Source organism: Lepidothrix coronata, unplaced genomic scaffold (genome assembly GCF_001604755.1).
Source record: "Lepidothrix coronata isolate B3197 unplaced genomic scaffold, Lepidothrix_coronata-1.0 Scaffold183, whole genome shotgun sequence".
NCBI lineage: Eukaryota > Metazoa > Chordata > Aves > Passeriformes > Pipridae > Lepidothrix > Lepidothrix coronata.
In genome coordinates, this window is record NW_016690363.1 from 780,974 (window position 1) to 807,872 (window position 26,899).

Here is a 26,899-nt window from a genome sequence, read left to right on the forward strand (position 1 = left end):
TGTGGATATTTACTGTGCACTGCATGTCCTGCATCCTGCACTAACCACCAGTGAGGATTCAGCCCTCTTGGAAAAGGATTGCCCTCTTAACTTCAGAATGAGAGTGTCCACACAGGACATGACTCCAGAGGTAGCCTCTGCACAGCACTGTCCCAGTGTAGACTGGCTTTCAGTCTTGTGACTGAAGGGGAACTAAATCAGTGGGAGAAGAATGATTAGATTAGAAAGAGTTGCCAGCACTGTGTTTTAGTCCCTGGACTGCTTCTGTGTCACGATCTGCATTCGCTGATGCACAGGGACCACTGGGCAGTTATGTTCTGGGTGGGAGATATCCAGCCTAGGAAGGATTCCTGGAGGAATACCCACCAAAGCCTGTGTGCAGCAAGCCAGGTCTCAGATTAGCAGAGTTTCTGTGCAAACCTCACTCTCCTGCCGCTGGTTCTTTGAGACCAGCCTTTATCAAAGCCACGAGGCATCTCTGATTCCCCCTCCTCGCTGGGGCATTCCCGGTCTGCAGGAATCAGAGGCTCAGCTTCACACATACGTGAAATACAAGACCTTCAGACACTTGATACGTCAAAAGCAGTTTTAAGAAAGGCCCAAATGCTTGTGCATCTGACTGTGTGTGTGGAGGGAGGTGGTGGCGGTGCCTCTCTTGACAGGCAGGTTATTCTCTATTTATCAGTAAGGGGGCATGTAAAACCCCCCTGGGGAGCATTTGGTGCCCTTTGGGACACGGCTGCAGCTGTGCTGGGCCCCTGGTCTGAGCCAGCAGAGCAAGTTCTGTGTTCTTTGAAGAGGTGGAAGACCCTGCTCTACACGAGTTCTGCTTTTTTTCCGGATTAAGCTTGAACAAGTCAAAAAAATGTCCTTCGTCGGCATCTTGCATGGAAAAAGCTTTTCAGGATCTGGCTGGTGTAACTGTGGGGCAACCCTGTCTCTTTTTGTTTAGGGGAGGCTTATACCATAGCATGTTATCTGTGGGAGGACGTGTGGAGGAACAGTAGTAGCAGCAGCAACTGGAAGGGACTGTGCGAAGCCGGCAGCGAATGCATCCTGTCGGCATGGGGAGGGTGGCACGGGGAGAGGCTGAGAATGGAGAGGGAGGAATGAGATCCATGGTCTTTAAAGGAAAAACAACGGGAAAGCAGGTTTGAAAATAGAAAGATTAAGCTGGAGGGGGTGGGAGAGACGAGAAAAGTAGGTGAAGAAAGAAGAGGGGGAAAGGCAGAGAGGCAGTGGGGAAGACAGAAAGTGACACAGAAAGGGGGTGGAGAAAAAGAGAGGAAGAGAGAGAGAACCACATTAAAGGAATAAAACGAAGCAACTGAGAAGAACAAGGAGTCCAACTTAACTGCAAAAAGGGAAAGTGTTAAAGCAAGGGAAGGAGACTGAAGACAAGATACTGGAAATCAGGTAAGTAACCAGGAGGGGGAAATAATAGAACTGCAGAAGTGTCGATGGCAGATCAAGTTATTAAACTCAAGGGGAAAGCAGCGTAAGGGAAGAGATGGATTTGGAGAGGCAGGAGAAGAAGGTTGGCCAAAAATAACTTAAGAAATTTACTTTTCCTTAAATTTTCTCCTCAAAACATTCCCACTACTAGCTAGATTTGGGACATTTTAAAAATTAAACTGTGTTTGCCACAGGCAGCTACAGAAATGACGAGTAACCTCCCTGTGATGAACATGGATACCAACAGATTTCAATGTACAGGAAAACAGCATAAGAGTCCCAAATATCCTCAGACAAACTGCAGTTTCTGTCAGATCCCATTTCAGCATGCTGTCAACCTGCTCAGGGGACGGTGGTGAAGGGAACTCTTACCTAAGAGAGGCTCTCAGGGTAAAAACACTTTATCAAGTGTCTGCACGAACCGCCCGTATTCTGAAGCGCGCCAGGACGGTGTCAAAATGTTGCCGTTTCTTTTGCTTGAGAATACTGTGTCCTGGCTGGTCTGTGGCCCCAAGTCTGGGAATGTAACTCAAATGTAGAGAAGTGCCTTGCTCGTATCTCCCAGCCACCCGTACCGCGCGCGCCGCGAGGGGAATGCCTTTCTTCTCCATCCCGACACTGCCCATGGCAGCCTCAGCAAGGAGGCACGCAGACCTAAAGGGACAAATGTCCTCTCTCACACTAGCAGCTGCTGCTTCTTTTTATTTGCCTTCCTAACTTTTTCCCCTCCTTTTTGTACTTGCAGTAATTGTTCAGTTACATTTCCATGATTTAACACTGCTAGCGTTGCCACCGAAGATTTCAAAGAACAGACCAGCTTGAAAATATGGTACCTCTATACACTCACCTGGAAAGAAGCAACCTCAGTTAGTGTAAAGGTTGCCTGCTAATTGCCTCTTCCGATTGTGGTGGCTCCTTTGATTTCCTAAAGGGTTGTTTGACTGCCCATTTGTCATGTATAATGAGCTTTGTGGCACTCTGGTTTTTACATCTCAGGTAAACTGAGGCAGTGCCTCTATCCCTGAAGTACTGTAAAAAATCTTTAGAGGACCATATAAGCAGCTTTTCTGAACAAATCTCAGCTAAAAAAGTCACGGGCTGCATGAGCCTTAAGCATTGAACTCTTTCTGTGCTAATAAACCCACCAAAATTCCTTGGTGAAGCAGTGTGTGTGTGAGAGTTTTTCCCTGCTGCTGTCTATGTGATCCTCTGTTTAAAGAACTTAATGCATGTAACATATGTGTGCATATGTGTGTGCAGCTAGGAGTGGGTTAAACAGCTATTCAGAAGCCTCACAGGCTAAAAAAACTCTGCATTTCCTGGTATTTTTCAAAATCTACTCTGAGAAGAGCACACATTTCTAACTTTGTTCCCCCTTTCCTTGGGAGCAGAACAGTAGTTTAGGAGAATTCCCGAGGCTTCAGGGTTTAAAATACTCATCAGGCTCCCGGTCGCTTGGGAACTATGTTAAGTATTCCTGCTACTATAAGTATTTGGGGTTGTTGTTTTTTTTCCACTCAACAGTATGTAGTATCACAACATTTTAGTATTATGGGCATTAAAAATTCAAACCTCGACAGAAAAACACAGAACTTCATACCTTAGCCCCTCTTCTCTTTTTGACCTTCAGGCAGATTTCACACATTCCGAACGTTTGCCCGTTTTCTGACTTATCTTCCAGCATTGAAAATAGACAAGGAGAAACAAGTAATTCAGCACTACTCAGGTCATTAGGGAGCACATTTTGGAGGCTGCTCCACACATCGGGTGCTGTTGCTTAAAATTAGAAATAGTTCCCAGGAGGCATCAGAGATTTTTCAGTCTTTGGGCTAAGAACTCATAAAGAGGAGGTGGGGGGGGAATCAATTTTACTGCTATCTATAAGCAACTCAGAGATCTCCATGGACAATACTCAACTCTTCCCTGAAACAAAGGAATGTTGATGCCACACAGTACATAATGAGCAGAGAGATGCACACCCCTAAGTCTCTCTAGTGCATCTTCAAAGGGAGGTCAGGGGATTTTAACATAAGAACGAAGGGGTTTACACTTACGTTTCCGTCTTTCTTTATTTTTTATGTCACTGTGGACGTGCCTTGGGAATGGTTGAGAATTTCCATATGGAACTCCTCTCCCTTAGAAGCAGAAAAGCTGAGGGATGCTTTGGTCAGGGCACAGGGGTGCTCAGGAAGTGAAGTAGCCTGGCAAGGGTGACCGCTGCAGAGTCCAGGGTCTCCAGATGCATTCAGGTGTCTGCTGAAGAAGGGAGAGAATAGTGGGATGGGAGAAAAACTGTCTCCAGTTTATAATCAGATAAAGCTATCCAAGAGGGCTGGGGTTAATTCTTGCTTCTTACTCCAATTTCCTCTGTCACGATGGGTCAAATCACTTAAGCTACACCAATGTGCCCTCAGTGGTTTCTCCTGACTTCTGGATATCTGACTTCTAGATGTGGTGCAACTGGTGGAAGTGATAAACTCTCCCAGTCCAGCATAAACCAGACAGAGCTCTGCTTTGAATGCACATTATATAGTGCTAAGTACATTGGAAAGAAAAAACAGATTAGCAATATCACCAAACAGCTTCCAAAACTAATGAACAGTTTTTATCTTAATCTCTCACTGCCTTAGTTCCTCAGCTGTAAAGTAGATCTAATACCATCTCCTCACCTCTGGGTGGTAATGAAAATAAGTAGATTTATATTTGTGAAGCAATCAGATACCGTTGTGCTGAAAGCCATAGGAAAACCCATGAGGAAACTAATAATTCTGTCTTTAGAACGGACTTGAATAATGTACAGTAAATGAGGCACAGGCCACCCACTGAACAATGAGGAGAAAACAAAACATTGAATAGCTGCTGTTCAAGAAAGCCCCAGTCAGGCTGGCACAGAACAAGGCAAGCATCCTGTGCAAAGAATGAGGTGACAATGTGAGGATGTGGTTAGAGACTCGTAGCTAAGAGGCACAGGCACAAAGAGATTGAATTAAGATTACTGAGAACAGTAACCCTGCATTCCCTAACTCCCTACTGCTGGGCTTTGCCAATTTAATACTAGTTAGTTTCAAAGTTTGTGTGTATATGTGTGCACGTATATGTGTATGTACATACACTGAGTACAAAAAATAATCCACTCACAAGCTATAGTGAGACTTCACCCTGAACGTGAAGTTAAATACTTGAGGCAAGGATACAGCAATGAGGCTGGAGTGTGAAAAGAACCCTACAGATTTTTGGAAAGAAGGAAGAAATGAGATTTGACAAGCTAGTAATAAGTGGAAAATAGATAGTCACTGAAAATTTCCCCTTTCTGAGGTTTGAAAGCGTTAGCAACTTGGGTGCTGAAGAGAGTTAACTGGTCAAAACTGCCAAAAAACTGAGGCAAGGCTCTCCCTGGGGGGAAAGCTTGACTGTAAGAGAGCAATGGAGGACTGATAGACAGGGTCTCTCACTGGGGTGAGAGGAAGGAAGGAAGAAAGGATGGGAAAATTCTGAATGAGAGCTCTCTCCTTCTCCCAGTACCTCTCTGGTCTGTTTTATTTCAACACTATAACAAGTTGTGTCTCACGCAGTCTCTGAACCAGCCTAAATTCACATGGCAGGTTTCACTGCTGCCATGTTGCACCCAGTGTGATGCCTGCCATCACTGCACGTCTCCTTGTACCCACTGACTAAGCAGTGCTTCAGATCAGCTCCTCTCAGCAGAGCTCAGGAACAGCTTTACTACAGCAGCCCCCTAAATTTCTCAGCGTATTTCCATTTTCCAGAGCTCCCTATGCCCTGTTTGGCTATCCCCTCACCCGTATTTAGCCTGGTTTAGCCTGCCCAATTTAGCATGATCTGCAAATTCGTATAGGTTTGCTTCTCTCTGCAAACACAGACACTGGAAAGAGTACCAAGTTTGCAGCATTTACATTAGAGAGAGAATTTATGAGGTATTTTTCTAGCAAAAAGCATATTTAGCTTATCCCAAGTCCAGTTTTGTCATATGTGTTGGGGTCTCTAGGGCCCCACCTTTCTCTAGGGCAAAGGGAGAGAATCCCAAGAGAGTCAGAAGGTGCTCTCTGCATGCTCAGTGTAAGCCTGGATACCACTATGATGTAACTATTTGATGCAGGCTTTTCAAAGACAGGGGGATAGATTCATTCCTCAGCTTGATTCAACTGAGTTCAAGGTCTTTTCTGTTCTTGGTCTCCCGTGACTACATCAGGCAGAGCTTGGCCCTAATATTTGGATATTTGAAAGCACAGTGGGGGAACAGCATTAGATGTCCTGGATAGACAACTAATAAAAATTCAACTGACCGGGAGTCTGCAGCTTCCACCACCACTTGAGATGAAAATATTCTACATATTATTATCATCTGTGTGTGTAACACATCCCTGATGTACACACGTGAAGGTGATGAGTGACTTCCCCGTGCCTGTGTCCCTGTGTGCATCAGGGTTGTGTGTGGGAGGTGACAGGTCACTCAGCTCCCTTATCTTCTCACCCACTCTCTTTTTTGTGAACTCCGAGATTTTCCACATTTGGAGAGGAGGGGGAAAGCACACCCTGTCAGGGAATAACAAGCTGTCTGCAGCTACAAGTAGGGCCAGTGGTCTGAATACCAGTGTGACCCTCCCAGAAACTGCAGTGAACTCGGGAGGAGCAGAAAGATAAGCAATGTTGGATGTCTGTCTTCTAGGACAGGAGCTGTTAACACAGAGCTGTTCCTCTCCGGTGAGATTTGAGCACTGGGGTCAAAATCACTCTCCCTGATACTGGTTCAGCACAGGACTTTGAACCCAAGGAACTAGAAAGGAACCTATCCAGACATGTCTTTTTTTTTTCCTTTTTCTTTTAAAAGCATAAATAAGTACAGAACTATTTAGTCCAGATTCATGTGCAGATCAAATTTGGCTAAAGAACTGGCCTGTTTCAGGCAGACACTTATGATAAGAACACGCATGAATATATGAAGCCAGAGGGATGGTACTTGGACAAAAATGCCTAATAGGTCATTGCTTGTCTATTGTACACCCATATGAAAAAGCCAAACAGTGAACAAAAAGATACCTGCTGAGGTGGGCTTTAGCATCAATCTGTGTCACAAAACTGTGAAAAGCCTCTGGAATTCAAAGCATCACACCCATACTGGACATTGCATTTCTAACTTTATTCATCTTTTAATGCTGTAAGCCACATGTCCCCAAAATGCTTCCTGACCACGTCCTGGCAACAAAGGAACTCTGTGTACATACATTGTAAAGGCTGCTACTTCCTTTTTGGGCACTGACCATGGCTGTGGGCTCTGCCAGAAATAACAAAATGTTTGCCTATTCAAAAAGTACCAAAACCAACTCCCACAAAAAACAACAAATCAAAACAAAAAGCCCCCTGGTTCTGCCAGGTGTACCTGCTATAGACAGGCAGCACGAGAGGGTTTTCTTTCAGGTAACCAAGCCAGTGCTGTCCTGGGGCTCAGCAGAGAAGGGTTGTGGTCTGTAGAAGCGGATGTGGTCTGTAGAAGCAGATGTGCTGTAAAAGCAGCGTTGTGTTGCTGTCACGAGGTTTAAGAGGCAGTGCTGCATAGAAAAAAGGGCACAAGTTTGCAAGTGACAGCTCCTGATCTCTGTCCCCAGACTGTCTCTAACACAGTGATCTCAAAAAAGCAGTTCATCCTTTGTGTTGCAGTGACCACCATCTGCAAGATAGAGAGGACAGCATCTGCACTGCGTGGGATGCTGTGAGGCTGGACTACTGCTGACAGAGGGCTGGAGACCCTTAAGTGAAGTAGCATTAACCAACCTCCAGTTCAGAGCTGAAAGTGTTCTTCCTAAGCATCTACAAGTGTGAAAGGACAGTTTTGTAGTGTGGGCTCTGCTCATGTATGGCTCCAGCCTGACAGGTGAAACCTGTCACACAGGGGAAAAGATCTCTGCCCACATACCCCCAGGGTGGACATCCATTGTGCCATGTGCTGGCCTGGACCTCCTGTGAGATAACACAGCTGGAGGAGGGAAAGCCACAAGCAGTTCCTAGGCACTGACCATGCCACAGCTGGCCTGGATGCTCCACTGCAAAGGGCTGTCACTGCTCATGTGCCCAGCACCCAAAGGGGACGGCTGCCTCCCCATTTGGCAGCTTGGAGGGGATGCACTTGTTGCAGGGTCTCCACACACAGCTGCGTGTCCCGAGTGTGAGCCTCTTAAAACATCCAGGGCCCCAGCCCTCCAGCGTGTTGGGAAATCTCAGTAGCTATCAGAGACATGCATTTGTATCCTATCGAGCAAATCATGCACAGAGACTGGGCAGAATTAAAATGGCTTTGAATTCGATACTTTCCCCCTCCCTGGGAACTGTGCTTGCCTCACACAAAGGAGCCTTCCTCGGAGAGCCTCTCCACGTGCCCCGGGGACCTGCCAAGGGGAAGAGGTGAGCCCAGCGAGGGAGAGCAGAAACAGTGTTATAATCAGACTCTCCACTTTATTTTAGAAACATCCTGCAGAGATGGCGACCTCCTGTCACCTTCCTTGTGGGAAAAGCTAGCGTGAAGTGTCGAGCTCAGCTATTTATATCACCGCTGATAGTCTCGCCTGTCTTCTAAAGAGGGAGAAACTTTCTCCCTAACAACCCCTAGGGAAATAAACTCATATAAAAATGATTGCACAGGAGCAGCCCTCCTGGCTCTCTGGTGTGAATTTCCTAGCTGTTCATCAAGCCCTGGCTAGTTCCAACCAGAGTTAAGTGTGCTGGTTGGGGCAAGCAGCAGCGATGTGAAGTGCTTGCCTGTCCTTCAGAGCATGTGGCATCACACCAAGAGGATGGGAAAAACTGCTCAAGGGGCAACGGACACTTCTATTCCCACAGATAAACGTGGTGCAAAAAAAGGAATGGCAGAGAGCAGCCAGTGGCTGTGAGCAGTGTGAGCCAGCCTGGCGTACCAGCAGGTGCTGTCCCCACTGGGGTATTTTTATCGTGGAATTTGGCAGTCACAAGGCAGCCCGGAGCTGAGCAGACTCCAGGCTTGGCCTGTGGTGTGATACTCGGTTTTCCCCAGCTTTAGTAGCATTCCAGGTGATGATTAAGCTGGGTCTGTGCCAAGCTGCACTGGTCTTTGTCGCACGCGCGTTTCCCGGTGCCAAGATCCCATGACTGAGCACAGCTCCGGTGTTGATCCAGCAGGAAGCTGTCAGCCAGAGGCATGGCAGGGCAGCGGCACAGCCCACAACTGCACATGAATATGCATGGCCCTGCTGTCAAGACTCTCTTCTATCAGGTGCTGAGACCCCACAAAGATACCCAGAGGTATTTTTTGCCGAGTCACACCAGAGAGCGACCAGATTTGCCCAACCGAGCCCAAACTAGGAATATAAAAGGCTGCAGACGCTCAGACACCGAGAGGTCAAAGCATTCGAGGGCAACAGTAGTCTGGGAATGAGGAAAGAGAACTATATGGAAAATTCCCAAGAATAGTAAAGCCCTGAGGAGAAAGGCTGGGTCAGTGGCAGCTCTGCATAGCCAGGAAAAGCTGTCAGGAGGGTGACAACGATCCCTTCTTTTCTTGCTGGCAGCAGAGAGATAGATGTTCTAGAAGACCCTTGGTCTGGCACTCCAAGAATAGCTCGGCTATAACTATCAAATATCTAAGCCAAAAACACTGCTCTAGGAAGGAACGTCCTTCTCTTGGTTTCTAAAACCCATTATCCTGTGGCCACCTACTCCCTTGCAGCAGCCACCTCAGCTCTCTCTGGGGCTGTAGCAGGATCATCAGGAGGCATCTCTGGGCAGTCCCTCCTTTAGACAGTCTGGGGAGGGGAAGACAGAGGAAATGTCCCTATTGTCTAGCCTAAGCCTTCATGACTGTCAGCTTTGGATCCTTCTGATTTACAGCCTCTTAAAAAATTCTGTGCGTGTGTGAGACAGGTGAATTACTGTTCTTCTCACATTCATTAACATTTTTTATTTCTGGACTCCTCCTGCGCTTACTTTTGCTTTACTTTGTGTTCTGCACATTCTGATTTTTACAATTTGCAAGTGCCTAGGTTTAGTGGCCTTCCCTGAGGAACACAAGCCATAGTAAAACCCCAAACAACCTGCACACAGTAGAACTGATGGGAAGAGGGGCTTAGTTTGTGACTGTACATCCCTGTGGCAGGAAGGAACACTCAGCCTTTGCAAAGCCATTTTTGGCTCATTTTTGTGCTAAAAATTGTGTTCATTTTTGTGCTAAACAGCGAGGTGAGACAAGAAAAGGCAACTGCCAGCTAACAACAGCAGGAGCACTAGGGACACCTGAAAACAACATAAATTCACCTGGATAAATGAGGACACCCACCACTGTCCATGCGGTCTTGTAAGGAATATTCCACGCATACAGTTGTGCTACAGTATAAAGACATTGATTGGACACACCTATATATTGAACTGTAGGTAGCTGGTTGCCTTGTCTGCACTCTGGGGGGAAAAAGACCAAACATACTGATTTCAGCACCACAGGCTGTAAATATTTCCCATCACTGATTTATCTGCCTGTATTGAATCCCCTGGAATGGAGCCATATGCTAATTTCTCCAGAATGCAGTAACTGCACTAAAGCTATTTCAGAAGGTAAGACAGACCCACTCACTCACCAGTTTTCACCAGTGCAGACAAGAGGAGCCAGAAAGACCAGCTGATTTTCTGTGTTACTGCTCCTCCAGCTCTGGGCTGGCAGCAGATGAAACATTCTTCATACGCCAAGGAGCCACCAGGATCTGCATCAGCATGATTGCAGCACGCCTGCCAGAGCAGGACAGAGCCAAAGCCCATCCTTTGCTTTCTGGTATGTCCCTTCTCCCACCTCACACAGCCTCTGACAGCTGGTGGGGCAGCAAGCGGCCACCTCCCTGTCTCCTTACCCGGGCAACCCTCACCTTTCCGCAGGGCAGCCCTCAGAAGCACCAGGAATTTAAGGATTCAACTTTCGATCTTTTGCCCCATCCATCCTTGCAGATGGACACACAGCACACGAACAAGCAGTGGCATAAATCACCGTGTGTGCTGCTACATTAAATGACATCACTCACACAACCAGAGGAGGGAATATTGCTTCCCCAACAAGTCTGTCTCTCTGTTCTTCAGCTTTTGCTCACAGGGAAATCTACACAGTATGGCTGCAGTAAATTTTCAGCTTTTAACAGTGTCTACTCTCCACAGACGTTCTTTGCACCATAAAAATAATTGGCTCTTAAAGGCAGGACAAGGGACAATAAAGGAGAGTTAACAATTTGGTCCCTATGGCTTCGGGTTTTACCTTGACTAGAGCTTTTAATATTTCATTATGATGATTATTTTTACATTTACTTATTAAAATGCTGTTTTCCAAAAGAGTGACTGTGAGAGAACATTATCTCCAAGGTAATACTGAACATTTTATAGCACCTAGCCCTTAAAGCACAAGGGAGAGCTTTGCAGTGCCCTGGGAAGGCAAGTATGGGGAGTATAACTGGATCAAATGATTGCTCAAGCACTCCCACAGAGCCCCACAGAAGATGGATTAAACCCATTGCTACCTTTTTATGCTTGAGGTTAAATAACTTGTCCAGAAACAGTCTGTCAGAGTCAGAAACAAACCTGAAGCAGGCTGTCCTGCATCTTCACTTTGCAATCTTACTGCCAGTCCACCAAACCTTTCCTCTCATCAGACCGCCTACCAACAGCACTTCCCAGGAGTTGCTGATCCTTGGGAGGCACTTCAAAGGAGGCTTTTTTTTCCTTTGTCTGTGTCAATTGAACTGTGAATTTTGCCTTGGAACTTCAGAAGAGAGGAAGGAGCGAGACCAACCATTTAGATTTTGCAGCAGTTCCCTCTCAGAGAGGCACGAGAGGGTGGCAGAGGATAAGGTTTGCAGGACTGACACAGCTCCCCAAAACATCTGAAAATTGAAAACTAAACACTTGCAGCTGGAGACACCGCAAAACCAAAGCAAAACCCATGGACAGAGGCAGGTGGGCAACAGAAATGTTTTCTCTGCATTTCTCTCAGTGGTGGCATCGAGCTCATAGTTGAAGCTCAGAGCTGTGAGCACTTCACGTTCCAGCTGTTGGTGCAGGCATTACACAAAGGCAACATATGAAAGTGCCAAGGCACTGCTCAGCCCAAGCTGTAGACTCCAGTCCTAACTCCCAGGGGATCAGCCCACTAAGGATTCCCCAGAGCACAGTTTGCAGACAAATGAGTGCTGCTTTAACTACGCAGTCCACAGAGGATGCAACATGCAGACCACAGTGAAAGGACTTTCTGAACCAAGAATACATCTGGTTCACCCTCAAGGTTTTGGCAGCCCATTTATTAGGTTGCAGCTGTGCTATGCAAAAAAAGATCACTTTTTGTCACAGTAGCTGAATTAAAAAACAAACAAACAAACCCAACACATTGTTTTCAGTGGGTATGAAACAGTTTTCAGCAAACCAGACCTCATTCATTTCAGGTCAAATGAAAACATTTCTTGTGACACAAAACAAACCATTTCACTCCATGCATTATCAGCTGGGCAGTCCCTAACCCTCCTTAGAACCACTCTCTTCTGTTTGCTCCCACAGAGGCTGTGTCCAATTCTCAAGACTTCTCACCCCTCCCGGTGAGCAGAAATGGGGGACTGGAGTTTCCTGGGAGAGTTCCTCGAGGAGGTCCACAAACACTCCACAGTGGTGGGGAAGGTCTGGTTGACCGTGCTCTTCATCTTCCGGATGCTGGTGCTGGGCACGGCAGCCGAGTCCTCCTGGGGGGACGAGCAGTCTGACTTCATGTGTGACACCCAGCAGCCTGGTTGCGAGAACGTCTGCTACGACAAGGCTTTCCCCATCTCCCACGTCCGCTTTTGGGTCCTCCAGATCATCTTTGTCTCCACCCCGAGCCTGGTGTACATGGGCCACGCAATGCACACAGTGCGCATGGAGGAGAAGAGGAAGATGAAGGAGGCAGAAATGGAGGCCCGAGAGATGAAGAACGGTGGTGACACATACTACCAGCAGAAGTGCTCCGTGCCAGAGAAGGCTGAGCTGTCTTGCTGGGATGAATCAGGAGGCAAAATCATACTCAGGGGCAGCCTGCTGAACACCTACGTCTACAGCATTTTGATCCGGACTGCCATGGAAGTGGCCTTCATTGTGGGACAGTACGTCCTCTATGGGATCTTCCTGGAGACCCTGTACATCTGCCAGCGGGCACCTTGCCCCCACCCCGTCAACTGCTACGTGTCCCGTCCCACGGAGAAGAACGTGTTCATCGTCTTCATGCTGGCTGTGGCCGTGCTCTCCCTGTTCCTCAGCCTGGCCGAGCTCTACCACTTGGGCTGGAAGAAAGCCAAGGAGAGGTGCTCCCGCTCCTACAAACCCAGCCCCAGCACGGCCCCCGCCAGACTGGAGTCTGCCCCACAGGCAGAAAGGGCCCAGATGTACACTCCCCCGCCGGATTTTAACCAGTGCTTGTCAAGTGCCAACGGGAAGTTCATCAGCCCCTTCAGCAACAAGGTGGCCTCCCAGCAGAACACCGCCAACTTCGCCACTGAGAGGGTCCACGGCCAGGAGGACGCTGCTGGTGAAGGGCCTTTCATGAAGTCCAGCTACGTGGAGAGTCCAGAGGTGGCCAGTGAAAGCGCAGCACCCTCCTTCCCCGAGAACTACTTCAACGAGAAGCGCCGGTTCAGCAAGGCCAGCCGTGCCAGCAGCAAGGCGAGGTCAGATGATTTGTCTGTGTGACCTGTCTCCAGCAGGGGCGAGGAGAAGGGGCAGCCTCAGCCCCCAGTAGAACTTCTGCAAAGTGGACTCCAAACTCTTGCCACTAACCTCTCTGTGTTAACACCCTCTCGCTCCTTTCCAGCGAACATCATCGTTACACTGCAGACAGCACCTCTCACAGCTTAAGGCAGGGACAGCCACTGGGATACAGGCACTGAAGAGAGGCACCAATCTCAGGATGGGAAGCCCTCAGACGTATTTTTTGTTATGGGACTCACAGGGATGAGAGGTTCCCATCCTTAGCCTGGTAGAGCACAGGCCAGCAGCCTCCTGAGCTGCCCAGTGGGTATCCACCCAGACACTGTATTCAACAGACTGACTGGACCTCAAACCCCTCACATCATCTTTGGTCTCTATTCAACATTTGCAACATCAGCTTGGCAATTATACTGAGCTGAAGCTTCTCTCACCTGCAGGGAGCAGAAGCACACCAGTCGGCTTTCTGAAAGAAAGACTTTCTCATCTGCTTTTTTCTGGCCCTTTCTAACCTTCCCTTTCTCTAGCTGAGCCCAGATATTTTATACCAGTTTACCTTACACAATAAATCCTACTTGAATTTTTTGACACTGTGTATATAGCAACTCTTCACCATTAATAAAGACATCTGTGCTCCCCCCAGCACAGCTGCCTCATGCCTAACATTGGAATCCCTTCCTCATTCCCAAGTCAGGGCAGCAGACTGGCCCCAGGGAAATCACTTAGATGACCAGTTGATGAAGACCAGGGAATTTTCCCAAGATACTTATGTCATCAATTCTAAGCAAGACATCCATTAACAGAAAGACAGACTCTCCTGTGAGAACAGATATCTTCCTAGTAAAAAAGAGGAATTACCATGTGGAAACAAAGTGAGTTCCCCCTTTTTAAACTCATCTTTCAAGCAACCTGAATGCTGCTGAAAGGGTGCTGCCAGCTGCCCACTTGAGAGTAAAGCATCCTCTGTTTATCTGGTACGGCCTGTGTCTTCTCACCAACCTACCAAAACACTTCAGCATCTTTTGCAAGGAGCAAGAGGCTTCTCCAGGTCCTGCACATCATACACATCGTCGTCTTGGCTGCTCTCTCAAGCCAGTCAGCACGAGTCATTTGTCCTCACAGCAAGTCCCTGCTCTGCTATCAGGTCATCATCTCCACTCCATCCCTAGCACACGTGGCATAAGAAATCACCCATGGGCTGGGTCTTTCCACCGCTGTTGCCTCTCAGGGCAACCACCGGGGCCCAGCACTGCGCAGTGAGTCTGGTGTGGGAGGTCTGTAGGCAGCTCCCATTCGAGACATGTTTTACCAGAGCTGACATCCCTCTGGTAAAGATACCTGCTAAACAGAGCTAAGCTGCTCCCTGCTGTTTACCCCACACTGCCCTATCAGGCACGGGCCACAGCAGGGTTCCCAACACAGGACTGCACGAGCCAGTGGCCAGGGACCAGCTTAGGAGGGGACCGAGCCATTCCCTCTCTTAGGGCCACTGAAAGGCATTGTGAGTCATTGCTCCTGATACATAGTTAGCTTTGGTACAGTTCCCTGTACACATACATACATGCTCACACACTCAGAGGGGGGAAAACCATTTTTTTTTCTGTTTGTAAGTTTTTATATATTTGTATTTTTTAATCCTGAAAAGGCCCGTGTGTTCTCCTTAACATGTGTTTTTAGTCAATCGTGTCTAGGTTTCTCCTAATAAAGTTCTAACTCCATCTCTCCTTGTTGATGTTTCTCCTCTCACGTGGCTGAGTACGAGCTCTAGCATCGATCAGGCTGCCCGCCAGCCTCTGCTGCTCAGAGATCACAAAAATTCCCATCGCCCAGAGTGGCAGGAATGAGGGGAGGGTTTGGCCAGGGGGATAAATAATAAACTTTGGGAAATGATTGATTGACTGGCTAACAGAAACCCCCTCCAGCTCCCCTGCCTGACTTTGCATCACCAAGGAAGACTGGGAAGAGCTGGTCAGAGGGCAGAGCTTCCATCCTCTAGCAATGGAAACTCTCAACCCTTGCATCTCCTGGCACATCTCTGCACCCAGAGAGGTCACCTGTGATGGGAGGCCAACTCAGCAGGGAGAGGGCAGCAAAACCTGTGCCCCAAGCATCTGATTGCTTTTCCATGAAGTAACAGGGCCCTGATGTCTTTTTAAGAGACAAGGTCATGAGAGACATTGAAAATCCACTGCTAACCATCTCTGCAGCATTCCTGTGGGTACTCAAATCTCTTAAGACAGAGTTGCCCAGCCCACAGAAAATCCCTTTCTTCCCCCAGCTATGCCTCTTCTCTGAACTTCATCCTTTGCTCCCACTTTGCAACTTTCACAGGCTCTTTCCTTCTGACCTTGCATCCCCCTGTCCACCCAAAGGAAGTGCCTTTCCTCCCTTTCTCCACACGACCTCCCACCCCCTGGGACTCTACAGGCTGGGAAGATGGAGACCAGTAAAGTACTGGGTCCCAGGAAGGAGCCTGAGAGGGGGCATAAAGAATGAATTCAGAATTCAGTGAGGACACTGGGACAAGGATCTTTAACTGTGTTAGAAACTACAGGGACCCTTTGAGACTGGTCTGGGGATTTTCAGCCCAGAAGTGAGGATACCATCTGAGCTCCCACAGCCACAAAACGCCACGAGAAGGCAGGATTAGGCTGCAGCCCTTGGGTGTTTAACTGGCATTTGCACGGCCCTGAGCATGCCTATCCCACAGAGTGCCACCTTGATGGGAGAGACATGCAATGAGGAAGTCAAGGAGCACTCCCCTTGGAAAACACGGCTATTGAGTGATATTGCTGTTTAGTAGAGCCACTCAAGCATGAACCCAGGCCTTGTTTAATAAACTGTTCTTCGTTTAAAACAAGCAGTAGCCTAAACTTTAAAAACTCTGAGCTACAGTCTCTGCTGGGGAGCAAGAGGGAAAAAGAGGATAGGGATGTCCTCTGTGCCATGTCAGACCTCTATGATCCAAGCACATTCACAGGTGGCACTTTGGTGATTTTTGTGACCACAGGAATACAACCATCGCAGATCTCTGTTTCCCATACTAGAAATGGCCTCTGCCACTCATTTCTTAATGCCATTTCTTCTCATGGTTCTGTCCTCTAGGTATAACAAGTGGGGAATATTTGATGGATTGATGTTTGCACTGGCTGACAGACCACAAACTTGTGATTCTTGGAATCCACTGTCAAGGCTGGCCAGGCTATCACACCACAACAGGAGCACATTTACCTCAGGCTGGCCTGTCCTTTCAGACAGATTTAGTATGTATTGCTCTGTACCAGATGGATGGGTGGACAACCTTATAGTTGTGACCTGAATCAACATTATATATTAAGTTCAGTCCTTGGATAGGCACTCAGTCTTTAAATAGCAGCATTACAAAGACAATGCTCTGAGAGGGAGACAAGAGAAAGCGTGAGAGCTTTTCATTCTGCTCTTGTCTCTCTTTTCTCTAGGGTCTTACCTGCTGTGGTCTGCTCAGACTGTCAGAACTCTGAATTCTCCAGCAGCAGCTGGAACCAACATTTGACAGAAACACCATCCCCAGTCGTCTCCTTGGTCAGCACACCTCAAATCATTTCCTTCTCTAACTGATGTTTGAAGGAGTCAGAATTCAGTTCTGATCTACAGCTTGTGCTGATCAGCTGCTGAGTCTAAGATAGCAGGATAGGGAAACATGCATTTCAACAAGCCCTCAAAACAGAAATACTTAATGCTATAAAAGGAAAATCTATATTTAAAAATACATAGAATGCCAAAACTAATAAAGTAATGAATTGAGACAAGGCCATGCCTCTGAGTTCCTCTCCATGAACAGCACAGTGGGACAGCTGAGCAGGCCAAGAGACAAATGAGGGAGAAATCGAGAGAGATACTTAAAATAATGGCACATGGGTCAAGCAAGTTGTATCTTATTTCAGAATATGTGAGCAAGGCAAAACTCAAACAAACTCTATGGTGGTAACACTTCAGACAGTTAAAAGGGAATAGGTAAAAACATGATAGACTACACAATCTCCCCTCAAACACTCCTCCATGAAATATCACTGAGGCCAAGGAATTAGGAAGACCCAAAACCCAAAGAATAAAAGCACTGTGTGTCCATAGGAATGGGAACATGCTTGACTGGACTGCAAATGGCCAAAGAACGCAAAAATTCACAATTCAAAAAGTCAGCATAGCACAGACAACGCTGCTGCCTCCCGGGAAGGCTGGGACTAACACAGGCACGAGGGGAACTGCTGCTCCCAGGGGACCTCCCTCTGCCTCTGCTCCCTTGGGAGGCTCTCAGCAACCACACAGTCTGACCAGAGGGATGCACAGGCTCTGACTGCCCCCAGGGGATTCCAACACCTCATCCCAGCAGGGGTTATTACAGAAGGGGATCCTGCACATGGCTAATGCCAGCTTTTGCACACATTTGTGGACAAAAGTGCAACGTTTCAGTGATTTGGGTTACCAGCTGCAGCAGAAGTGTGGATGGACTGAGAATGAGGATGGAGAGTGGCAGCTTTATAAGATACACTTTGCAGGGGGAAAAACTGTGACTTTGAAGTGCAAAATTAATAGCTTTGCTTTTGCCCGAAGTGTTCATTGCTTATATGGTCTAGATGATTAAAGATCTTTCTGGGGAGCACGGGAATTGCAATACCATACATATATAACATTGTCGTGAAAATATGATGACAGAAAAAGAAAGAGGATCAAATGAGCTCGTAACACTCACTCCAGCCAAATAATGCAGAAATGCTTCATTTTTCCTTCTGTGAACATTGGTTCACATTTTGAAAAATGAATTTACTGAGACCACATTCACATACCACCACTGGTTTCCCACAGACATTTGAGCAATTGAGTTTGACGGGCAACAGAGTTCTCAGAAAGTAAATGTCAGTCAGGGACACTAAATTTTAGATTCATACGGGCCAATATCCACCCCAGAGGCAGCTCTGTGCTCCTCCAGTCGTCAGGAAGCACAAACAGTATTGTGTAACCAATCCTGCCAATCCCAAACCAAACCAAGCACCTCCACTGGAGACTACACACAAGAAATTCTCACCAAAGGACATTTTAAAGACCTCACTGCAGTTACAACTTCCTTGTGAGGGGAAGAGGAGGGGCGGGAACTGATCTCTGCCCTGTGGTGACCGGTGACAGGACTTGAGGAAAGGGCGTGAAGCTGAGGTGGGGGAGGTTTAGGTTGGACATCAGGAAAAAGTTCTTCACACAGAGGGTGGTTGGGCACTGAATCACACTCTCTGGGGCAATGGTCACAGCACCAAGACTGCCTGAGTTCAAGAAGCATTTGGACAACACTCTCAGGCACGTAGTGTGACTCTTGGGGTGTCCTGTGCAGGGCCAGGAGTGGGACTCGATGATCCTTGTGGGTCCCTTCCAACTCAGCATTTTCTGTGATTCCATGAACATACTCTGGCATCGGCATAAAACACATTCCCCTTCCTCTAATGCAGTTTGCCACACCAGGCTTCACAGCCAACCTACTAACACAAATCCAGCAGTCTCTGGATGAACAAAAGCAATTATTCCACATTTGCTGGAAAAAAAGTATTTCCCCAGAGCAAGTCAGGAAGCAAAACTCAGAAAAACTGCAATATTTACATGTTCCTTTGGAATTATTTCTGGACAGAGGCCTGTAGGACTGCAAAACCAAGTCCCCTGCAGAGCACTGTTATTTTCTGAGAGGACATCTCCATCTCCTGGAGCTGGATCACAGCGGGGAGTAGCTCTGGGATTACTCAGAGCTGGGGCTTGTGACTCACTGTTCATACGCAAAAGCTCCTCTTTATCATAAAGTTATTTTAGATAGGAAGGGGTAAAACAGATGGGGCCAAGCTAGAGATCAAAATCTCACCAGAGAGTTAAATTTCATGCTGGTGTCGGACATGGACCTAATCTTAAGAAGGCATGTCGATGGTGGTCAGCTATATGACAATACAAAGAATGCAAAAGACACATCGAAAGATTTTCCTTGAAATGGGATATGGGTGGGTAGGCCATGACATTTTTAACAACGGCCCCAGCAAAACCCAACACTCTCATATTCAGCTGCATGCAGGGTTTCACTAGAAATCATGTTAACCACCAGCTCCTACCCTTAAAAGGAATCAGATTAGCAGCAAGAGGCAAGCCTGAGGTCAGAAACTTGCTGCTATTTGTTTGGGTTTGTTTTTTAAGTAAATGCCGTGCCAGCTCTTCAGCCTGGGAACGAAGTTTGAGGTTGAAAAGTGCTTCTGACAGAACCAGTTTGATGGGTGCCAGGCTACAGGCAAGACTTTTCAGAAACAAGTGCCTAAAATTAGCCATTGCTAAATCATAGAGTCCAACGAAACCACGTTTTCTTCCCACCTTTTTTTTCTTCCACTTCAGCCCAGATTCGAAAAAGCACTTAGGTACACATGCATAGCAGAAATTACCATCATCTTTGCTACATAACAGGGACTGTTGACCCAAAAGTACAGGTGGCAGTTGCTATTCACAGAAAAATGTCCTTTTTTTCCAATTCATATTCATTTTTCACAGTCAATTCAATTAATTTTTTTCAATCTTTACAGATCACGAGAACTCTTTTCTCACCTGTTTTCCCCCCTGGAATTAGGTTTTGGATTGTTTTTCCCTTCTGTGGTCTTGTATTTTGTTAGGATATAGCTACAGTTTGCTCTCCATATTTCCAGCTTCTCCAGATTCCTTTTATCTCTGACATTTCCAGAGAAACGCCAAATTCGAGGACTTCCTGAGAAGTTCATTGAAGTGCCCAGTCCTAAATCAACAATAAAGACATTCATTAAATGAAAGAGAACTCAGAACAATCCTCACTGACTCCTGATGGAGATCTCTGACCAGTCAAGCACATCACAGCTCCCAGCACAGTGAGGTACCTGAGAGCTCGAGATCATCAAAGCAAAAACACACTGAGACACTTCAGCCCTTTCCCTCTCCTGGTGCACATCTGGGGGTAAGGTGAACAGTCTGCTGTCTATGGTGCAAATAGGTTATGGGGTCTATAAAGGTGTGCACTGGTACTAACAGAAGTTACTGACCCCACTGGAAATTATTGGTTAAGTTCCTCTCCCCTACACAAAGCAGACAGTCAGACCGGCCACCCCAGCATTAAAACCTACAAATCTGTGAGAAATTCACTGTGGTTGATACACTGCAGTTCATAAGGACTACTTTTTGTCCACAGTGCTGTTGTTTGTTTCAGTCCATTTAGCAATATTCATCAGCTCCCCACTTCAAATTAGGGTAATTGAGAGTAAGAGAACACGCACTAAAGTTTTTTACTAAGGGAGACGTGCCCCATTCCTTTCTCCAATTCATGTGTTGACCCTGTTGACTTGCAGCCATGCTTTACCAGGAATCTTTCTCCAAAAATGTCAAATGCATCGTGAAAAACGTTGTGCTTTCCCTTTCTTACAGGCTTACTGTCACTGAAGATTTTAAATCACATGTTTCTCTTCCCATTTATTCTATTATCTTATGAGGGAAGAATATTAAACTCCAAATCTAAGGCTATTTTGCCTCTGAACCTTTTTCATGGCCGAAACCACAGATACTAAAGCCTCTAGAAAAACCCGTTTGTGTCAACCATCCTTAAAATAAATACTAAAACACAGACTTAGGACAAAACCAATGTTAACCATACCATTGTCTGGGATACTTCAAATTCTTCCTCTCTAGGAATCTCAGTCACCCGCATTAAATGACTCCCAGTTGAGACATGAGAACTGGCAGCAGCGTGAATACCCACGGAGCACTGGCTGGTACAGCTGACAGACAGATGGGATCAGAACAGCAGCAAAAGATAACACTGAGCCTGGACAAGCAGTTCTGGCACCAGTCTGAAAATTTGGAGAGTGCCCTCAGGTTCCAACCCCAGCAGCTTTTGCGCCTGACAACAGGCGAGTCACCTTTGCTTGCCTGAAATTCCCACCTGGAGATATAATACAGTGGCCCTTGCCTCCCACTAGGGAGGCGCTGAGATCCGACAGGAATGCAATGCCCTGAGATAGACAGTAGGTGTACAGGGGAACCAGAACAAAAAACCTTTTGTGTCCTAAGAAAAATCCATTGCAGAGGAAGAGAAATTAGGATAAAAGAGTTTAAAGCCCGTGTCTTGAGCTGCCAGTGAAACAGATACGGCACCGTGTGTGCACCCATGTAACATGCACGAAAGCAACAGGACTATTTCCATTTTGTAATAGCTGTGTTTTCATAACCATAAGGGTCCAGAGCTGTCAGGAAAGACCTGAAGGAAAGGTTGTATCTGTCATTCAAACAGCTACTAATATATTTTGAGAAGCAGCTGAGCTCTTGCATATACAAAGCCTTCTGCAAGTACTTTGCTACCTCACAGCCTTCCTGGAGAGACAGGGAATAAGTGTTATTCCCATCTGCCGAAAGATAATCTGAGTTTGAATGGCCTACTGAACGCTGCATGAGAAATTACACTGACTTTGATTCAGCTCGAGTTCCCAGTGCTCCCTCCACGATTCTCACTGTGCATCAGGACCCAGTTTCGAGTTCATTGCCTTCACGTTTTGAATTAGCACCTACCGTCTGCATACAAATGCACTATTTGCAGCTAAAATTTCAACGGCTTTCAAAACGTGGGAAAACTCCCAGAAGAGATGCAGCTCAGTCCCCCCAGCACAGTTGCATGACTTGGGCTCCTGTGTGCTGTTCCCTGCTTTGCCACGGATTCAGAGCACCACCAGGGCACACTGTTAAATCTCCTCCCAACACAATCTCTCCTGGGTGGGCACTGGGAATCAGAATGATGTGGCTGTGACCTGCTTTGCTCTGCATGGATGGAAGACATCATGAAAATATAAGCCATAAAGTTAATAAGGGATAACCATGTGTTTCTTAATTAAAGTTATCGGCTGCTGCTTTGCACTGGGTTTTTCTCACTGACTGCAGGTAACAGCAACACGCGTGTCCTTCATTTATGAACGTAAAAAAACACGGTATGTCTCATCTCTCTGCTAGCTCTTGACACAAGGAGCATTCACCCTATAATTCTGCAACTGGTATCGCTCCAGATGTGGAGACTGCCCAACCTCTGCCAGAATTCAGTTGGCTTTGTGCTTCCTCACAGCTGATGGTGGGGACCTGACTGCTGTTGGCTCCCTGATGTTTTACACCATCCAGTGTCTGTATCAGCCTGCTAAGCAAAACAGTGTTTCCATTTGCCCATATGAAACATATTAAAGAGACCTGACATACATTTGCAAATAGGCACTGTAAAAATAAGGTGACAAGACTCAACGTCTGCTTTGAAGAAGCTCTGTTTTAGGTCAAGTCTGATTTTCACAAACCTGTGAGAAAACCGAGCGGTTTTTTAAAAAGTTGTTTGGGTTTTTATTTTTTTATTTTTTCCAGGATACAAGAGCTGCAGGACCAAGAATAGAAGGATGAGTTATAAGCCTTTCCAAAGCAGAGATTTAGCGTGGAAATTCTGACAACCATCAATGCGAGCAATGCCACCAGGCACCTCTCACAATCCACAGCATCTTTCAAACCTGTTGGGGGTTTTTAGGAAGGGCTAAAAATAAATGCAGAAATGCAGCAATACACACACACACACACACATATATATTATTGTTCAAAAAAGAACAGGTGGTCCTGCCAGCAGTGTAAACACAGATGACTCCTGAAAACAGCTCACAAACACCCAGCTGAGCAGCCTTTCCTCACCACGCAAGCAGCACTTCCAGAGCTCTCCTGGGGTTCTCCCAGTCTGCAAGCCATAATCATCTGGGATCGTGACTCTCTGTCATGACAAGGCCTGAGGACTTCCAAGCGTCTTGATCTCCCTCACCCGACGTATTCACACAATTCCACCCTTCTGACCTCTCGTGGATTATTGCCCTTCTGAAAATAACACACACGGAACAGCTGGTGGGGCCAGAAATGTCTTAAATGTAAATAGCACGGGTCCCTGAGATGAGTCCTCTATTCTAGCTCTCCACCACTTGATCTGACCCCTATCCTCATATTTACTGAAGTATTTACTGAAGGGGAAAAAGGATCAGGGCACTATGGACAGCCCAGGAGGACTCAAACAGCAAGCCTGGATGGCTGCATGTTGAAACCCACCAGGTACTTCACTAACTTCAGAAAAGGCAAAGAAGAAAACCTGAAGCAGCCCTGGAGTCTCAAAATTTATCTAAGCCTGCAGAAAAAGAAAAGATAACATTTTGGCCGAGATTTAAGTTATGTCTCCCCTGCACACCACAGGAAGAAGACTGATGTCACAGGGTGTATCACACACATAAATCCTTACTCCTTGAGTATGAAACTAGTAATTCTCCCTGGGTATGAAAGCATAATGAAACAACTTTGCTAGGAATCCACTTTAAGGCTCAAGGTTATCCCTTTGTAGCCCTTCTCTCCTGGGCATTTCAAAAGAAAGCAAATGCAATTTACACTTGCACCATCTCCTTTAAATTTCATATCATCCCAAAACATTTGGTTTAAACGTCTAGTCACAAGAAGTAAATGAGGTGGTAAAGATTGAAAGGGCCAAATGGTTAAAGTGCTGCCACGGGGGAGCACATCTGCCACCACATCAGAGCACCAGCATCTCAGCACACTGAAAGACTGGCAGCTCTCCCACCACACCTGGACAGCTCCACTGCACAGACACAGAAAGTCCACCTGATGTGGATGGGAACAGCTGATCCAGCTCGCTTCTGTGCATGGGGAAAACACTCTCTCAAAGCTGAAGAGAAAACTGCCCTGCTGCTCTCCCAGAGAGGCGCATAATTGAGCCGGTGTGATGCCGCAGACTCCCGAACGCAGCAGATGGCTGTGGGCATCATCCAGTTTAGGATGACAAAGTTGGAACAGAAGAAAAACAGAAGGCAGGGAGCACATCTTCTGCGCTGGGTTACAGGGCAGGGGATGAACCTCTGCACAGTGGGTGCACAGCCCAGCGCACAGCCAGCCTCCAGCGCTCCCGCCGCCACACTGACAGTGACCAAATGCACAGGTCTCTAAATTAAAAAGAAAAGTAAGGGAAAAAAAACCCCACGTGTTCCCAGGCAAAAGGGACAGGAAACAACTGGCTGGCTGATAACCTGTTTCTAAAATCCACTGAAGAAAATCTCCCAAAATGTGCCTCGTGGCACCAGCCCTAAATGCAATAACTCCAACTTCCAGGACTCTCACACATAACCTGCAGGAACTTAGAAATTCAATTATGACCCGCAAGAATCAACACACCATTTCACTGCTGGAAGACAAACCACTGATGTGAAAGCATGCAGAAAAAGAGACAAGATGCGTAGATCTGTGCACTGGACCATGAATGGTGTCCTGCAGGGAGGGCTTGGTCTGCGGTGGCACTTAGGAGTTTATTTTTGCCAATTCCACCCCAAAGGATCACAGAAATTAGGAGTGGAAACATTCCTTGCATTTCCCCAGGCACCTTGCTCACAAAGCAGCTGGCTACAAGGTTCACCACGACAGACAGACCAGGGCAGACAAGAGCGATACAGCTCCACACAGGAAGCAACACAGCACACTCAAACAATTTATAAACAAATTTCTGCTCTTTATGAGCACAGTACAGCTTATGTGCCCAGGCTGACTAGTTTATAATAGCCTCTGTGGTCACCCATCCTTGCAGGACACAGAGACATCATCATTAGCTCTGCAGCTGGGAATGGCCAAAGCTCTTTTGGCCGCAGGATGCAGCAGCCTGTGATTCTGAACATGAATACCGTGCCAGTTCTTGCCCATTTTGCACCTGAGATTTCGGCAGCCACAATCACCTCAAGGGGCCAGAGTGAAAACACCTTCATTGTACTCAGAGTCATGGGAAGGTTTTGGGGTGGAAGAAGCACTTGGAAGGGCGGGAAAACACTTTGTGCTAGAGCAGAGCAGCAGATGCTCCACCCAGGAGTGGCTCTAGCAAGAAAAGCACTTGGCCATTAAGACATATTCCATGCACTCCATGCAGTCCATGGAGCTGCCCTGAAACAGGCACGTGCCCCTCAAGGCTGGGACACAGAGATATGTTTGTCATGAGCTGCTCATGGCTCACTTTGGGCAGTCACACAGGGCTGGTTCTGCCACCATCCTGCAGCAGACAGCATCACTGCCAGGCTCGCAGCCCAGCCTGTGTCATGAAGAACTGTGGAAGAACATCTGCAGTTCACCCTCTTTGCTGAGCAAAAAAGCACTTGGGAAAGGAATGAAAGAAGCCAAGGCAATATGCCTGCTTTCTGACCCAAACCAATCCGAGGGAAACAGACCCACCTAACCAAGGGTATCCAAATGTTATTTGTGTCTCTGCCCCACAAGCATTTAACAGTTAATCTGTGATTTACACCACAGAGACCTGTAGACTTTTCATAGGATCATAAAATCATAGAATGGTTTGGGTTGGAAGAGGACCTTGAAGATCAACTGGTTCCAACTTCCCTGCCCATGGGCAGGGACACCTTCAACCAGACCAGGTTGCTCAGAGCCCCATCCAACCTGGACATCTTTTACCTTTGTTCAGGGACAAAGTGTTCACTTGGTCCAAGAAACAATAAACCACTCAAACTCACAAGGCTAAATTGTTTCTTTGGGGGGTATTTTTTAAGCACTATTTAATTTCAATCCACATCACGGAACAAAATAATCTAATCATGATAGTTTATCTCACACCTTATCAATGTATCATCCACAAGATAACTGCGTGACTCGTTCAAACTATGAAATCCACTATGACTCAGTTTCCTCTCCCAAGAAAAGGAGGACATAAATGCAAACTTGCCAAATTAGTGTGTCCTGAGGCGTGATACATTTGTGAAGCACTATAAAAAGGCAAATGAGAGCAATGGTGATATTTCCCAAAGATAGTAATCAGTGTAATTTGGTTAAATTCCAACCAAGAGGAAACTTGCCCTCTGCTTTCAGAGGGGAAAGTTTCCTGAAACTTGCTTGTTCATTAGAGTTCATTAACTTCTTTCGGTGGAAAAAAAACTCACCCTGGCTGGCCCTTGGATTAGCCTTCTGCTCCTTGTCTGGTCACAAAATGCAACAGAAGGGTAAAAAACAACAGGTCCTTCGAAAATGTTTCTGTAAAAGATGGTGCATCTTAGAATAAATTTCTACACAGCTGGACAAAGAAAAAAAAACCAGGGCAACACCATTTGCTAAAAAATTGACGCCGCCTGCTATTTTGGAGATCTTTCCTCTAATTGCTCACACCTGCTGTGGCGCGGTATATTCTAAAATATATCTCAACAGAAATGCTGCTTGGCAGCAGCCAAGGCCACCCTGGAGGGCCCCCACAGTCCCAGTCTTCACAACTTCACAGGAACCGGGGTTTTCTTCCAGGATAACATTTGAATGGAAATTCAAATAAATTCACTGTGAGCCTCCCTCCCTCTTTCATCTCTGCTCATTTCTGTCACATCACCTCTCTCTCTTCCTCCCTCCCTCTTCTTAAGTACATCTTCCTATTCCCTCTCCTCCCAGCATTCTTGCCCCTCTCACAACACAAGGCTTAGGCTTGATTCCTCCATTTGTTATTTTCTTGGCTTCCGAAATATCGTTTTTCCTTCTCTCTCTCTGCTCTTTTTGTGCCTCTGTGTTTCACATGCTCTAAGCTCAGAAAGCTGAGGTAACCCTTTCAGAACTGCATGGCTTTGAGAGACATGAGGAGATCACCAGATTCCCCCAT

At 46.7% G+C, this 26,899-nt stretch overlaps 1 protein-coding gene across 1 annotated transcript; it reads left to right on the top strand.

The window, feature by feature from the left end:
- The first annotated feature begins 832 nt into the window (after positions 1-832).
- Positions 833-14,912, top strand: GJA5 (gap junction protein alpha 5). The gene is made up of 2 exons (XM_017830798.1): positions 833-1,416; positions 12,022-14,912. The coding sequence occupies exon 2, from the start codon at positions 12,070-12,072 to the stop codon at positions 13,177-13,179; it is 1,110 nt and encodes a 369-aa protein (XP_017686287.1). The 5' UTR covers positions 833-1,416; positions 12,022-12,069; the 3' UTR covers positions 13,180-14,912.
- Positions 14,913-26,899: the final 11,987 nt, after the last annotated feature.